This window comes from Trematomus bernacchii, unplaced genomic scaffold, assembly GCF_902827165.1.
Source record: "Trematomus bernacchii unplaced genomic scaffold, fTreBer1.1, whole genome shotgun sequence".
Classification (NCBI taxonomy): Eukaryota; Metazoa; Chordata; class Actinopteri; order Perciformes; family Nototheniidae; genus Trematomus; species Trematomus bernacchii.
This window is the reverse complement of record NW_022987720.1, coordinates 26,433,636-26,448,532: the sequence shown is the minus strand read 5'-3', so window position 1 is coordinate 26,448,532 and position 14,897 is coordinate 26,433,636. Positions and strand designations below refer to the sequence as shown.

The window sequence follows — 14,897 nt, the reverse complement described above, 5'->3', positions numbered from 1 at the left end:
GGCAATGTGGACCCACGGCACTATCAGAAACGTTGCTATCAGAAACAAGGCCTGACTGTTTTGGACGTAATATGGTCAGTGTTTACATTAGCATCGCTAACGCTCCGAGCTAACCTGTACTGGAGAGCATGTGTGTGAAGAAGCAGGATATAAAAAGGAACTCACCTTGTGGTATAACCGGCAAGAGAGAAAGCCTTTGAGCTCCATACTGTTTCAGAAATAATCCTTGATAATCCATGATATGGCTTTTCATCACGGCAGTATTTAGTTTAGACAGTAGCTGCCGGGTCCTGCATGAGCTCAGCCCCCTCCTTTTTTTTTTTGTATAATTCTTTTTTTTTTTTTTTTTTTAAAGCTTTATACCCCAAATCAGCACTTTTGAAACAGGAAGTGAAATAGAGGGATATGAGGCATGGCTAGAATGGGTGATCTGTTTGGTATTTTGAGCAAAACACTTCATAGACATGTTTTTTATATATTTGTATATATCTGAGACCTATGCTATTGCCTAAAAATAGCATGATAGGTGACCTTTAAATATGTCCCAGTTTATACAAGACATCCTAACACACACACACACCTCAGTCTTTATACGGAATCTAAATCTCTGTAGGGATTGGTCTATTCTCTGGAATGTTGTTCATCAGGCCCATCGAAACACACACTCACAGACAACATGCGCCCTCCTCGACCAGTTGACATTATTTATGAGCAGAGGCAACACCCCACACTGTCACACACACATGTAGCTTCTTCAGTCGATGTGTTTTAGGGTGAACAATTGGGAAAGAGTATGATGTTATTGGGTCATTATAACAGAGCAAGAAAAATAAAAACCCTCATGGTTTAGTCTGCGATTAGAAATGGGCTCTGGGTTGGGAGGTCAGTGATTCTAACCAGTTCACATGGAAGCCATTTTTTATTACAACATTTTTCCAGCTTCCCTCAACATACATGTAGGTTTTTTAGGCAAGGCACTCCCAGCCCCCAGCAGATCTATGTGATCCAGTGACAAACAGCAGAAAAAAGGTTGTGCAACTGGCCTGCTCCCCGGCTGAAAATGAAAACCTTCCCAGACTTCTTTTGAGTTTTGAACTTAATGACGTGAACATTACAAAAGGAAACTCAGGCAAGTTTGTATCACCCAAATAAAACAAAATGTGTAGCTTCCACGAGGCAAAATGAAATCAAAAGACAATTTGGCATCAATTAATGCAGTGTGCATATTATATTGCATAACCTCCTAACATTGTTCCCCACCTCCTAGTATTGTATTGCAGCCCATTTTATGAGACAGTTCATGCAGTTTGTTGAGCTTGTCCTTAACGTCAGGTTAATCACCTTATCAGACACATTCCTGGAATAAGTAATACCGCAAGGGTGATAATAAACACAGATATAGTCTACTGCTAAAGATGCATGTTGCCTTGGTAGATATGCATCTCTCAGATGAATGAGCCAATATGTGAGCATGTGTGGTATGCTGGTGCAGTTAAGGGAGGTGATTACTTCATCAAGTATTAGTCAATTTAGCCAAACGTTGCTTCTTTTTTTAGGGGTGAAATTTCACACTGCATCCAAACAAGATCTTGACAGAAAAAGTTATTAAAAGATCCTTTGCAGTGTACAGCGTGATGGCCCTCTCTCATAAAGCATATGAGACTGGGTAAAATAAATCTGATTCGCATAAAATATGAATTTAAAGCAATAATGACATTATTGTTGTACATGACATGACAATGAATGCAGTGTGCATATTATATTGCATAACCTCCTAACATTGTTCCCCACCTCCTAGTATTGTATTGCAGCCCATTGACAAAAAATATTTTTGTCATTTACTTTTCTTTTTTTTTTCTGCACATCAATAATAAACAAACGTTTTAAAAAGAGCTATATGAAATTGTGCAAGCCTTCAAAGAAACTGTTTGATTTTTGGGGAGTAACACATGCTGGATTATTGGCAGGTAGCTAAATTGAGAAGTTTGCCTATCTTTCTCAGACTGTATCTGTCTGGTATCAAATTACAGTTTCTAGCAAAATTTAGGAAAACCACTGAAATCAGCCAAAAAAATTAAGATGTTACATTTTTTTAGACTGTTGTACTTTTTCTTGCCCAGGACCAATTCCTCTTTTGAATCTCAGCGGGTTTCTCACTACTTTTTTGAAATACAAAGACAACTGCCATATAACCCTGATAAACATATTTTGTACAGGTTAAACAAACAACATATAATGTGTTAATAAGTTAGCTTTAGAGGTGCCAGTAAAAGGACATATAAACCTTCCGACAGAGCTAGGCTAGGTGTTTCCCATTGTTAACATTCTTCTTCTTCCTCACATAATTCTCAGAAGGAAAGGGAATTAGCCTATTTCCCCAAATTAGCTTTTTGACACACTGGCACAATTTTTCCACACAAAAAAAAAAGTTACGCTATGTCCGGGATTTAAATGATTCAAGCTAGTAATGTGACGTTCGCGAACGATCCGATTCTTTTGAATGGCGCTTTGGTACGAACGAAGGGAACTGAGTTGTACTTGGTGAGAGCCGTTCATTTTATCGTTGGTTCACTGCCTGCCATAAATCCACTCGCCTTTAAAGGAACTTGCTTTCCTGAATGCAAATTTGCCATAGATGTTGGCATAACGCATGCTGCTTGAGTAGTAGTTTGGCTGGCTGAGATGTAGCAAGTTATACATTTTCTGTGAGTAAAAGTAGATTTGTGGCAATACAGTCAATCATTGATTCTTTCGCATATAAACCTATTAACCTTAAAAAAAACACGGCTCTTTTGAACGGCTCTCGGAAAGGAACGGAGCCAAAAGATCCGGCTCCCTTTAAAGAGCCGTAATTCCCATCACTAATTCAAGCATTACCTATAGATGTTAGTTTAAAAAAAACTGACACTGACATTTTTGATTGACACAGGATAAACAGCCGTCTTAAAACTGACACTAGAGCTGTTTGTGAAGCTTCATCGTTTGTGTTTAAAGCCACTTACCCAGCTTCCGTATTTAACACATTAGGAGTGTGAATGCTCTGACCTTTGCCCTTAGAAAACCATTTCACTTTTCTTCAGGATAGGTCGTGCTTTTTTATTCGCTACGTGCATATATGTGTGGTCATGTTCAGATTACTTAGGGTACTGAAATGCTTATTATTTTCTTGCTACATCTTATTCAATTAAAGGGGGACCTATCATGCAAAATGCACTTTTGTAGGTCTTTTATACATGAATATGTGTCCCCGGTGTTCCAGGGAACTCACCAAGTGTCAGAAAACACAACCCTCTCTATTTTCCTCCATACCCAAATCTCTAAAAAAGGGGCTGCAACGGATCTGATAAAAACTGATCCAGATTTGAACACTTTACTGACGTCAGGAAAGTGGCGCTACGGCTATTGGGCCAACTCTCCACCTATCAGGGGAATGTGGGGTTGGGCCACGGCCGGCCATTGTCGCTCGAAAGCGCTGGAGATGCTGTAGTACAATATGCCAGGCCTGTAAGTGGCGCTGTAGTCTGCCACAATAAGCAGCGAAGAAGACTTGGTTACCATGGTTACCCTTCTGTTTATTCTCCGCTGTGGCTTTCTTTCTCCCTCCCCGAGGCAAGCGTTTGCTCCCGCTGCTTTAATTCAATGCAATCCCTCCCCGTCGAGGCAAGCACTGTAATTCTCTCCGGTTAGTCCACCAGCAGATGACAAACACCCACCTCTCCGCCTCTTCCAAGGAACGAGGGGACCTTGCGGCAGAGTTTCAGTTTCAGTTTCTTTCGCCGGTCAAGATGTCCGTTAAAGTTTAAAAATTAGAAAAGTGCCAGTCAAAGGTCTTCTTTGTTATTTATTGAGCTTTAAAACAAATGAATAACGACTCTATATAATAAAACACGGAGGACGGAGATCTCTTTTTCTCCCCCTCTTCTGACAGCCCAGCAGCTGATCAGAGCACGTCTCCCCTCTCCTGCAGGGGGGCGTGGTCAGCTGCAGCTCAGCCCCGTAGACAGCAAACAACACATAGAGCGAAATGAGGCATGGCTAAAATGCATGATCTGTTTGGTATTTCGAAAACAGAAACGTATAAATATACCTTATATAGGTATGGCCCTACAATATATCATTTAACTATAGCATGATAGGTTTCCTTTAAGTAAACAATCTTCTCTTTTAAATACATTCAATTTGTTTTTTTCTCAGGAAAGTGGTCAAAATGTAAGTTTATGCCAATACATGCATACTTATCTCTCCTAAAAGTTGTCCTAGCACTTCCGGTCATATTCTAGGACAAAAACTGTTATTTGCCTGAAGTCTTTGTCATGTCAGAAAGGCTGCTGAAGGAAAACAAAGCAGAACGAGGAAAACTGGTTATCCTAACCTAATGCTGCGTTCACACCGGACGCGATGCGACTATTCGCTTCGCTCTAATCGCTCCTATCGCATCGCTCTAAACGCTGGAGGTTCACCGCGGCTGCCAGCTGTGTTTACTCGCATCATTCAAACAAGACGCGCTGGCTCGGGAGCTACAACTACAACAAATGAACATATTTTACCGTGATTAAATTGTAATACACGTTTCTAAATGATGCCGAAGTAACAACATACTGATACCGGTTAGTAACAACCATGAATTAATGCTTTGACAAGTCTGCAGACAAGACGGCAGGCAAAACACCTTTTAAAATGCTTGTTTTCTGAATGAAGATCGGATCGACCAGGCTAAGCTAACGTTGTCTATGCTCATTCCACACTCATAACAACGGCCTACAGACATAAATAAGCAGCGACTGTATTCACCATGACACAGACAGTCTGTGGTTTGTACTTGTTTAACTTTTGTCCAGTTTCTGAACGGATATGAGGAGCTGTGAGCTCTGTGTGCTAACTGCTAACAGCTAACGGTTGATGTTGTGTGGTTGAACGTCAGTGACGGCGGCTGAGATCCTCACCGCTGATTGGCTTCCGCGAGAACGCGTCACGTGAATTTGACGCTCGAGTTGAAAAAATTGAACTCTCGCGTTTAACGCGGCACCGTTCAATCGCCTCAATCGTGTGATTCGCGCTGCGTCCACCGCTTCATGCGCACCGTCGGAGCGAATTCGCGTCTGTCCACGTCTCTGCATTGACTTTACATGTAATCGCGCCGCCCCCAAACGTCGCATCGCGTCCGGTGTGAACACAGCATAAGAGAGTGACACACACATACACACTCCCTCAATAATCTCCCTGACACAAAGAACAAGTTAAAATGACAACCAGAACAGCCTTTGAAAGTCACACCTAAATCATTGAGTGACTCATTGAAGTTGCAGAGTCAGTCTTTGTCGGTGAGGGCGGAGCTGTGGGCGTGTGAAGAAAGAAGTCAAGAAGAGGTACAGGTGAGGCAGGTGCATGTCACAGCTAAAATCTGTCTGGACTCTACATCAGCAGCAGCTCACACACATCTCTACTATTGACGGCAACACACAGCCAAGGTAAGACCGAGAGATCCATATGAGATGTAGGGAAAAGAGTACATGATTGAAAAAAAAGAAGAAAAATCTCAATAACAACTGGTTTTATAGGCTCCGGTTTAGCCTGCAGAACCACATTTTAAGAAAGGAAGTCATTTCAATGTTGATGCATATGAGACGGAGTAGGGTCAAATAGGTTTTCCATACTTTTTGGTTTGTTTGATGCTTTCAGATAGAGGGACTAGAGCTTTGAAGTTGTAATGCTATACATCAAACCAATAACACATAAAAGGACCATTCTAAAAGTGGTGCTAAGACACGGTCATTTCTTAAGGCACTGACCGGTTTTCAAAGGAAGTGAAAGCACATTTTTGACAGTTACTGAAAAATAAAAGAGACAGTCCAGAAACGCTAAACTTAATTGAACCTGAAGGCAAGGCGGTACACAGAATAAACAAAAGCTCCTTAAAACAACTGACATATCATTCAAATCATTCCTTTAAACAAACTATGAGATCTGTCTGTATCTACAACTTGACAGGCTTTTGTTTTAACTATAAATTCACCTGCAGGTTCAAGTATCTGTGAATTTTTTAGCAGATGGCAAAATGTTGTCTTAATTCGGTATTTGCCTTATTTGTCTTTGTCCTACAGTCATATATCAAAAATGATCAATGAAATATGACAAAAATTGTAAAATGATTTGGAGTGATATATATTACATAACGGTTACATTGCGGTCAGACTGAGTATCTCAAATCTTCAATTTAGGAACAAATATTGTGGCTTAACTGTTGAGCTTGAATGCGTTACATTTATTCTCAACAGTTGAATTAACTCTATGGGTGTTTCTCAATCGCGAGTACGCTTGCTTGGTAGCACATGTCTGCCGAGCATCTTGCTTCAGAAGCGAGGCAAGAATACTTCCTGGTAGGGCTGTGCGATTATGGCAAAAATCATAATCACGATTATTTTGGTCAATAATTGATATCACGATTATTAAAAACGATTATCCATTTACTTTGAAAACATCCATATATTGAAAAAATTTTTTGAACAGTATGTTTTTAACAGTTGATTACCCTGAACTTTAAGTATAATTCAACAGAAAAAAAAAAAAAAAAAAAAAATTACATTTAAAATTTTTTTTTTAATAAAAATAATAATCGTTTTATTTCGATTACATTGTTTTCGTAATCGTTGCAAGCCAAAATCGTAATCGAGATTAAAATACGATTACCCCCTGTCTTTTTCTGAATTGATGAGTGATTGACTTGGTAATTTCCATTTCTGAGTAACCCCTCCTTAGCAGCTGATGGGGCCGGTTTGACCAGCACAGATCCACACACAGTGAGGCCACACCTAAAAATCAGACTCTGTCTCGGGGTGTTAACTTGTCTACATACAGTAAAACATCATCCAGCGTAACATCAGAAAGACAGAGATCCCCTGAACCCAACTTCTGTTTCTCTGGGAAACTACCAGCTAAAAGCCTTAAATCTGGTGTCCACAATTGTTTCTTTAGTTGTCATCAGCATAAGATGAATTGGAGTTATACTTTTATAATTAGCTTATCTACCGGGCCAGTGCTTCTCATCAGTTGCACCCAATTCCTCCGCCATTGATCCACTCCCACACCTGCCTCAGTGATGAAGCTGCAGAGAAAGCTGTTGCTGTCTGAGCTGAGGTCATGTGTGCTCTCTTCTCTCACAGAGGTTTTATTGTTTTATCACCAGCCTCTAAATTTCCCCCTCTGTTGTCTGAAAGTATCTTCGCAATGTGGCAGATGAATGTCTTCCGAAACCGCACCCAGACTCTACCTCTATCTCTATCAGCAGCTTCATGTCACGTCTTGATGACAGAAGCACCATCAACTGTGTCCTACTTATTCAATTGAGCAGATGTTTGCCTACCTATTTGTTTCATGTTTTTAAAAAAATAAAAAATGTGATTGGACTTTTTTCCTTCATATTTATCAAAACAAGATCTCTTTTTCCTAAGGATCTTCAATGCACCTAACTTTTGCAACCACTTTGCAGTGCATCTCCAAGCATCATTTGTTATTTTCACTCAAACAAGGACTCTGAAGCTGTGGGAAACAAATATTTCCTTGGTAAACCTAAACCCAACACACCCTAACTTTCCAATTAATGTTGCACCAGCTGCTTTATGGAAAGCCGCCAACAAGAGAAAAAGCCACTCAGCCAGTTATCCGTGCCTTCGCCTCAGTTTTTACTGTAACACTTTATCAAAAGATACACCGGTTGCTGTCAAGAATCAGACTGAAAGGCATTACCCGCAAAATGTTGAAGCTTTGGAAGAACAAGAAATACCAATTGGAAATGTCACGTTAGTTCATTCAGCCTTTTTAAAAAGATAAACTGTCAAACTCCCGCCGATATCAGAGATGTCCCTGCTATGTGTGGGAGGTAAGAGAGGACATTTAAGGGCTATGTTTGATGTCTTTAAGTATCACCTGCTGGTGTTTAGCTGCTGTCCTGTGCCTTAAATCGTTTGTTTACGTCCCTCACTTCCGTTTCGCTTCTCATTTGCTAGCTGGACAGCTGATCAGAGTGGTTTCTTGGCCCGATAGCTTGTGTCCGACACCCGGCCGATTCAACATGTTGAATCGGCCGGGTGTCGACCGTGAAAGGCCAAATAAGGCGTGTCACGGCCGAGGGTTCGGGACACACCAAATTGACTTTGGGCGACAAGGAACCCGTTGTCGCCAAACAACGCAAGACGGCCGATATCGGCCTGGTGTGTAGGGGCCTGCTAAAGTTAGACAAGAAAGGGGGATGCAAAACATTACCTGTACTTTTGCAAGTAATTAAGTCTTAAAGTTGTAATCCTGAAGATTGTAATTAAACCAAACCCTGTTTTCTGGTAGTGTTTGTATTTGAGTATTTGGCAGGGTTTAAGCAAAAGCCAAATGAATGCAAGTGGCTGAGTCTGCCATTTTGCACATACAACTATACGCAGGAAAAAATGCATGCAAATAAACATGGATATAAATCATGAAAAAATGCTAATCTGCATCCCCTCAAATGTTATGTTGATACAGACAACAATACAGACACAATTAAAATAAAGCTGTACATGTTATTCATATTAACTACAAAATAAGATGACGAATCTATCGATGATGAAGCATGAGCAAAACAGTCAAATTAGACATAATCATAGGCGATTTAAAGGTTGTGGTAAAATGACTTTTCTGATAAATCATCTAAATAGTCCAAAATAAAACAAATAATTCCCTGCATCCTTCCAAGCATTTTCACTGCGTACCGACACCATTTTTTGTAGGTCTGTAGGTGAGCGACCACACCTGAAATCTGTCGGCAATGACTCAAAAGAGTCCCTCCCGAGGCATTTCCTGCCAGGAATACTGACAAGAAACATCCATACAATGCAGAACATACTGTATAACAGGTGCCAACAAAAACATGTGTCAGTAAGAGATGACAGTGGATTTTAGTCATGCTTCGGCTCTATCTGGTGCGGCAATCAGCAGAAACACAGTTGTCTTGAAAGTAGCGTTCCAGCATTGAGAAAGATCTTTGGTATGTATCTTCTGTTGACCAATCACAACAGAGCCGGCCAGCTAACCAATCAGAGCAGACTGGGCTCTGGTTTCAGACAGAGGGTGAAAAGAGGTGCTGCAGCACAGGCAGTATGAGAAAAATAAAGACCTTTCTGAACATTAAAGCATGTAAACATGTCACAGTAGAGCAGTGTTTCTCAAAGTGGGGGACGCAGAGGCATGACAGGGAGGGGGGGGGGGGGGGGGGAGACCAGGAGGAAAAATGGTTTTGAAAAATAAAAAATCATAATTTGAAAAATGATTGTTACTTATTGTTCTAGCAAAGGGATTGCACAATTGTATTATGTATTTATTTTTTGGAGCACACAGACTTATGGAGCATTGTTTTATTATCACTGTTCTAGCAAAGTGTTTTTTTTTTTTTTTTTTAAAGGAATGCTCACGTTCATATTGATGTATTTTAATAAATATTAACTTTGTCCATTACGTGATTATTTGTGTTGGGGGGGCCCAACTATTTTTTTTCCTTCAAAGGGGGGGCCTGACATAAAAAGTTTGAGAACCACTGCAGTAGAGACACAAAATACAAACCTGAAAATGAGCGTAATATGCCCTTTTTAAGTACATTTTGAAGCCAATACTTTTGTGCTCGCAAGATTTTGAATGCGGGACTTTTACTTGTAACATAGTATTTTTATAATTTACTGGTTTTAAGTACAGTATGTATCTAAGTACTTCTTCCACCACTGATCATACTGCTGTGTATTTTGTCGTCACTTTTAAATGCAGAAGAGCACATTTTTTAAACAATCTTTCTATTACCTCTTTCAGCACAATGAGTACAGATGGGAAGAGTCCTCCTCCCTACGTCATACCAGGTAAACCTGAACGCACCACGCTCACACACATCATCATAACCAGCCTGGCTAATTAATTAACTTGTGTTGTTTTGTCTGTCCTCCTCTGTTGCATTTTTCTGCTTTTTTTCCAGTTGGAGTGCAGGATAAGAATAATGTGCCGGTTTACCATCTTCATACTCCGTTCACCCCTCCTACACACGAACAGCAGCCCGGCATGACGACCTGCACCTCCTGCCAGCAGCAGGTCATGACCAACGTCACCTACAAAGCAGGGACGTACGCCTGGCTCATGTGCTTACTCTTCATCTGCTGCGGGTGAGTCTGAGCTTCAGGGTTTGTGGATTTCTGCAGACAAACTAAAACATGCATTTCATTTGACCTCCATACCCACAGAGTACAATATAAAAGCAGACCTACCGAAGGTGATATTGTACTTTAGTGAGGCAACAGCCTTTTCGAAGTTTCAATTTTCCAAATATAGCTGAGATACAATTCAAGGCCTCAGAGCAGTTGCTTTTTTTGTTTGTAAAATCGACTCAAGTTGCTTAGTGTGGTGATAATTCACCAGACTTCCACCACCACCACCTCACTTCACCAATAATTCTCAAAGTGAGCTCGATGGCATTATCCTTGTTCTCTAAAAAGTCAAACCATACATATCTTATGATAAAGATTTTACAGATTTTTACCAGGAACTACTTTCTCTGTTTACGAATGAATTATACGAAAATATATCATTAAGAAAAGTTTTAAATGCTCAGTGCAGAAAATGAACATGTGATTGTTTAGCAGAAGAAAAAAATAAAACTGGCTAAATAAAAGTCTTCGAATCGAGTTTCTCGAGTTACTCTGACTCATCACTAAACCCTGAGAGTAAATTATAACTGGGAGTGTATAAAACTGTTTTTATTTTGTAATAGGCAATAGACAACAAGCCTGTATCTGCACCAAGGCTTTAGTCTGTCTACTACAGAAGGGTCTTTTGAATTCTTTTAAAATTAGAAACCATATAATTTGTTTGTACAGTCCCTAAAAAAGTGTATGTTAAAAATGTTCCCATACAGTTAAATGACACTAACTCCATGTATGTGTGTGTGTGTGTTGCAGGTTGTTCTGCCTCTGCTGCCTGATTCCTTTCTTCTTGAAGGACTTCAAGGATGCGTACCACACCTGCCCTCGATGCAACAGAGTGCTGCACATTGAAAAGAAAAAGTGCTGTAAAAAATGATGAACCTGATGGCAGAAACAGACCCGTAGAAATAATAAATAACATCCCTTTACCTTTTTGTCTGATCAGTTTCACCATTTTTACAAAATGGTCAAAGGTGCAGTACAATGTTTTTATTTCTATGGATGAGCCATTGCATTTGCTGAAGCTAAAATCAAAATCATATTATTATCAAACGGACTGGGAGTCGATGTGATGTCTTAATATTATGTGCACACTTTTTAAAGCTCTGGCTAGTTTAATTAGCCCATTAGCTTAATTTTTTGTTTAAAGTCGTGAAGTACAACTGCAACTTTGACATTTGAAGATCAAATAATATAAATCTTTTATCAATAGCAATCAATATCAGGATTTTTTGAAAGATTAAGAGAAATGCTTATATATATGTTAATTGAATGTCTTCCCTATGATTTTTTTTAACGCTTTATATCTCTGCATTACTTTTATAATGAACTTGAATATGTTCATACATTTTTCATCTCATTCTATATTTAGTTGTTGGGCACATCGAACAGCAGTTTTCTTTCTAAAATATATAGAAGGAAACAGTAGTCCTATGTTACCAATGACTAAATAAATGTTATCCAGTCAAACAGTTTGACCGATTTTAAAAATGTCTTTAGATTCGTGGTCGGGCACAAATGGGTTAAGCAGACCCCATGCAATTTTTGGGAGCCGTTTTATGTTTGTCCCATTCCAGCAGAAAAAAACAATAAATATATATAATCCTTTTCAGAAACATCTGCATACGTTGTGTTGTTCAAATGAAGGGCTTGTAAATAAACTGTTGTATGTACCTTTTCTGTACTTGGGAGAAGCAATAGACACATTTCCACAGATGTGGACAATAAAGTAAATATATCTATCAAATACTTTATGTTTCAAATAATGTTTATTTAAAATTGCATGTGACACAGTGACGCCAAATCAATGCAACATTGTATTAACACATTGGAGAAGTACAACACTCTTTATTTGATTATAGCCTACCTGCAATGTTTTTATGAATATTTTAATCAAATTCAGCATTTTTCAATTGGAAAGTTTTCTTCTTCAATATAATTTCACCTTAAAGGGGACCTATCATTCAAAATGCACTTTTTGATGTCTTTTATACATAAATATGTGTCCCCGGTGCAGGGGCGGACTGGGACTACAAATCAGCCCGGGACTCTCGACCGGCCCACTTCGGTACCGCCGGCCCACCTCGGTGCCGCAAGTAAATACCGCGAGGAAATTGTCGGGGGGGGCCCACATCGTCCGACCGGCCCACTTCAGTACCGGCCCATCGGGATTCGTCCCGAACGTCCCGATGGCCAGTCCGCCCCTGCCCCGGTGTGTCGGGGAACTCAGAAAATAAAACCCTCTCTCTTTCCTCCGTAACCAAATCTCTAAAAACGGGGGTACAACGGAGCTGATCCAGATTTGCGGCGTATTGACGTCATATCGGCAATGTGGACCCACGGCACTATCAGAAACTATCAGTTTAGGACGTAATATGGTCGGTGTTTACATTAGCATCGCTAACACTCAGAGCTAACCTGTACTGGAGAGCATGTGTGTGAAGAAGCAGGATATAAAAAGGAACTCACCTTGTGGTATAACCGGCAAGAGAGAAAGCCTTTGAGCTCCATACTGTTTCAGCAATAATCCTTGATAATCCATGATATGGCGTTTCATCACGGCAGTATTTAGTTTAGACAGTAGCTGCCGGGTCCTGCATGAGCTCAGCCCCCCTCCTTTTTTATTTTGTATAATTCTTTTTTTTTTTTTTTAAGCTTTATACCCAAAATCAGCACTTTTGAAACAGGAAGTGAAATAGAGGGATATGAGGCATGGCTAGAATGGGTGATCTGTTTGGTATTTTGAGCAAAACACTTCATAGACATGTTTTTTATATATTTGTATATATCTGAGACTTATGCTATTGCCTAAAAATAGCATGATAGGTGACCTTAAAAACACTGAACAGTAAGGATATGTCAATTGATTTGATTTTTTCAGTCCACCTTTTACAAGAAGAATGTATATATTTTTTGTAAATGATTTTATATTACTAACCTGGATAGACCTCTTTTTATTGGATATTAGGGCTTCTTCCATTATAACGGCAAAAAGTAGGCCTAACGTTACCCTAGGCTTGTTGAGGCTGTCGAGGCTAACGATAAAGCTAGCTAGCAGTAACTTAAAACGGGAAAAGATGGGAGAAAAATAAGGCTGTTGGGAATTTCCACAATGCTGAGACATAACAAAGTTCTAAAAAACTCTAAATGACAAAATTGGAATATACTAATTTATTATGGACCAACATTTTTTACTTTTCTGGCCCCCACCATTTGTGGCAACACTTCACAACTCCTAGCTGCGGGCTAGCTTTCACATTATTTAAATTAAGAAAGAAACCCTTTTTGAAAACGTACTAAATTATGAATACCACATTAAGGGGGGACATTAATATGGATTCTTAGTGTTAACACAGCTCATTAGAAAGTAATTATAAATGCTAAACATTAACTTGTTAGCGCGCGATTTCTTTTTTAGCATTAAGCTAGCTCAAAGCCAAGCTGCAGAACTGTAGTCTCGTTTAAATTGAATAATGTTGTCTTGGGATTTGGGGCAGCATGCTGAGCTCTGTCCAGCTAATTATTGCTCAATGAAAAAAAGAAAACCTTTAACTGAAAAACCCGTCAATCATGAAGTTTGCTGTATTTGGTACTCAGATGAAAACGTGTACGGCATGTGGTTAGGTTTTAAATGTCTATATTAAGGGCCGGTCCCCCAGCCATCTAATAAGAGGAGATCTACAGTTTTTAGGTTTATGGCAACTTAAAATATCGAAGTTATAGTTGGACATTTTGGAAAAAATACACTTATTCGCTTTCTATGCACAAGTTAGATGAGCAGATTGAGTGGTATCGATTTTCTCATCCAACTCTCCACCAAAATAAAGAAACAAGTGCATTTCCCAAAAATGTTGAATCCCTTTAACAGTGTTTCAGGTCAAACACTGGTGTGGAAAAGCAGCAGAGTGGTGTTTTTTGTTTTTATAGAAAATTTTATTCAACATACATTTTCCAGCAAAAAGGCAATATACAGGAATAGTTGTCGTACACTGCTGCTACACTGAGGATTTTAAACTGGAAAAGATCAAATTAAGGTATGATTCTGCAGGTCATCTTTGTACTGCACTTTTTAACAAGACAAACCCAATGCAGTTAGTTTTGAAAAGAAAAAATAAATCCAAATGTAACAGAAGAAAATCGTCAATGGTACATCAGGAACGCAGAAAAAAAGAGAGAAAACCCTACACACAAGAAATATGAACACCTGGCTCCTTCTGTACCCAACAACAAAATGGCGCGTGCTTCTCTTAAATTTTACACGTTAATATTTTTTAAATATACAATTCTTAAATGTTGTCTTTACAGAGCCAGCTATGCGCTATTAGGGGAGCATTCCATCTGTGCTTTAAAAGAAACAAGAGAAATTAATTCGTAGGGCTTAAAGTGTTTTTTTTTTTCTTTTTCTTACAATGCTGGTTTTGTCTCTACACAATCCTCAAACCTGTTGTGTCTGCAGCTCCCTAGCAAGCACAGCGCAGTTACTGCTACCAACCACCTGGAGGCGACAGTCAACCAAGAGAGAAGATGACAAAGCTTGTGTGTGTGTGTGTGTTTAGAGGATGAATGAGAAAGACAAGAAAACCCCCAGAAGAAACAAAAGGACGTGAAAGTCAAGGGGGTTAATGTCCGTGCATGTGTGTGTGTGTTCCTTTAAAAGTAGCATTGCAACGGAAAAACCAAAATACACATTTG

At 39.5% G+C, this 14,897-nt stretch overlaps 1 protein-coding gene across 2 annotated transcripts; it reads left to right on the top strand.

Moving 5' to 3' along the window:
* Positions 1 to 5,356: 5,356 nt before the first annotated feature.
* LOC117493359 (lipopolysaccharide-induced tumor necrosis factor-alpha factor homolog) lies at positions 5,357 to 11,874 on the top strand. 2 transcript variants are annotated; one of them, XM_034143873.1, is made up of 4 exons: positions 5,357 to 5,468; positions 9,826 to 9,872; positions 9,986 to 10,169; positions 10,962 to 11,874. In XM_034143873.1, the coding sequence occupies exons 1-4, from the start codon at positions 5,386 to 5,388 to the stop codon at positions 11,080 to 11,082; spliced, it is 435 nt and encodes a 144-aa protein (XP_033999764.1). In that variant the 5' UTR covers positions 5,357 to 5,385; the 3' UTR covers positions 11,083 to 11,874. The 2 variants fall into 2 exon arrangements, with proteins under 2 accessions (XP_033999764.1, XP_033999766.1); XM_034143875.1 differs by having other exon boundaries at positions 5,364 to 5,468; positions 9,992 to 10,169.
* Positions 11,875 to 14,897: the final 3,023 nt, after the last annotated feature.

What these genes read in the sequence shown, in the direction of transcription:
- LOC117493359 (XM_034143873.1), top strand. Translation starts at nt 5,386, where the DNA reads ATGTCACAGCTAAAATCTGTCTGGACTCTACATCAGCAGCAGCTCACA. An exon ending in GACGGCAACACACAGCCAAG is followed by an intron (nt 5,469 to 9,825) that starts GTAAGACCGAGA and finishes TACCTCTTTCAG; the next exon opens with CACAATGAGTACAGATGGGA. An exon ending in TTACTCTTCATCTGCTGCGG is followed by an intron (nt 10,170 to 10,961) that starts GTGAGTCTGAGC and finishes TGTGTGTTGCAG; the next exon opens with GTTGTTCTGCCTCTGCTGCC.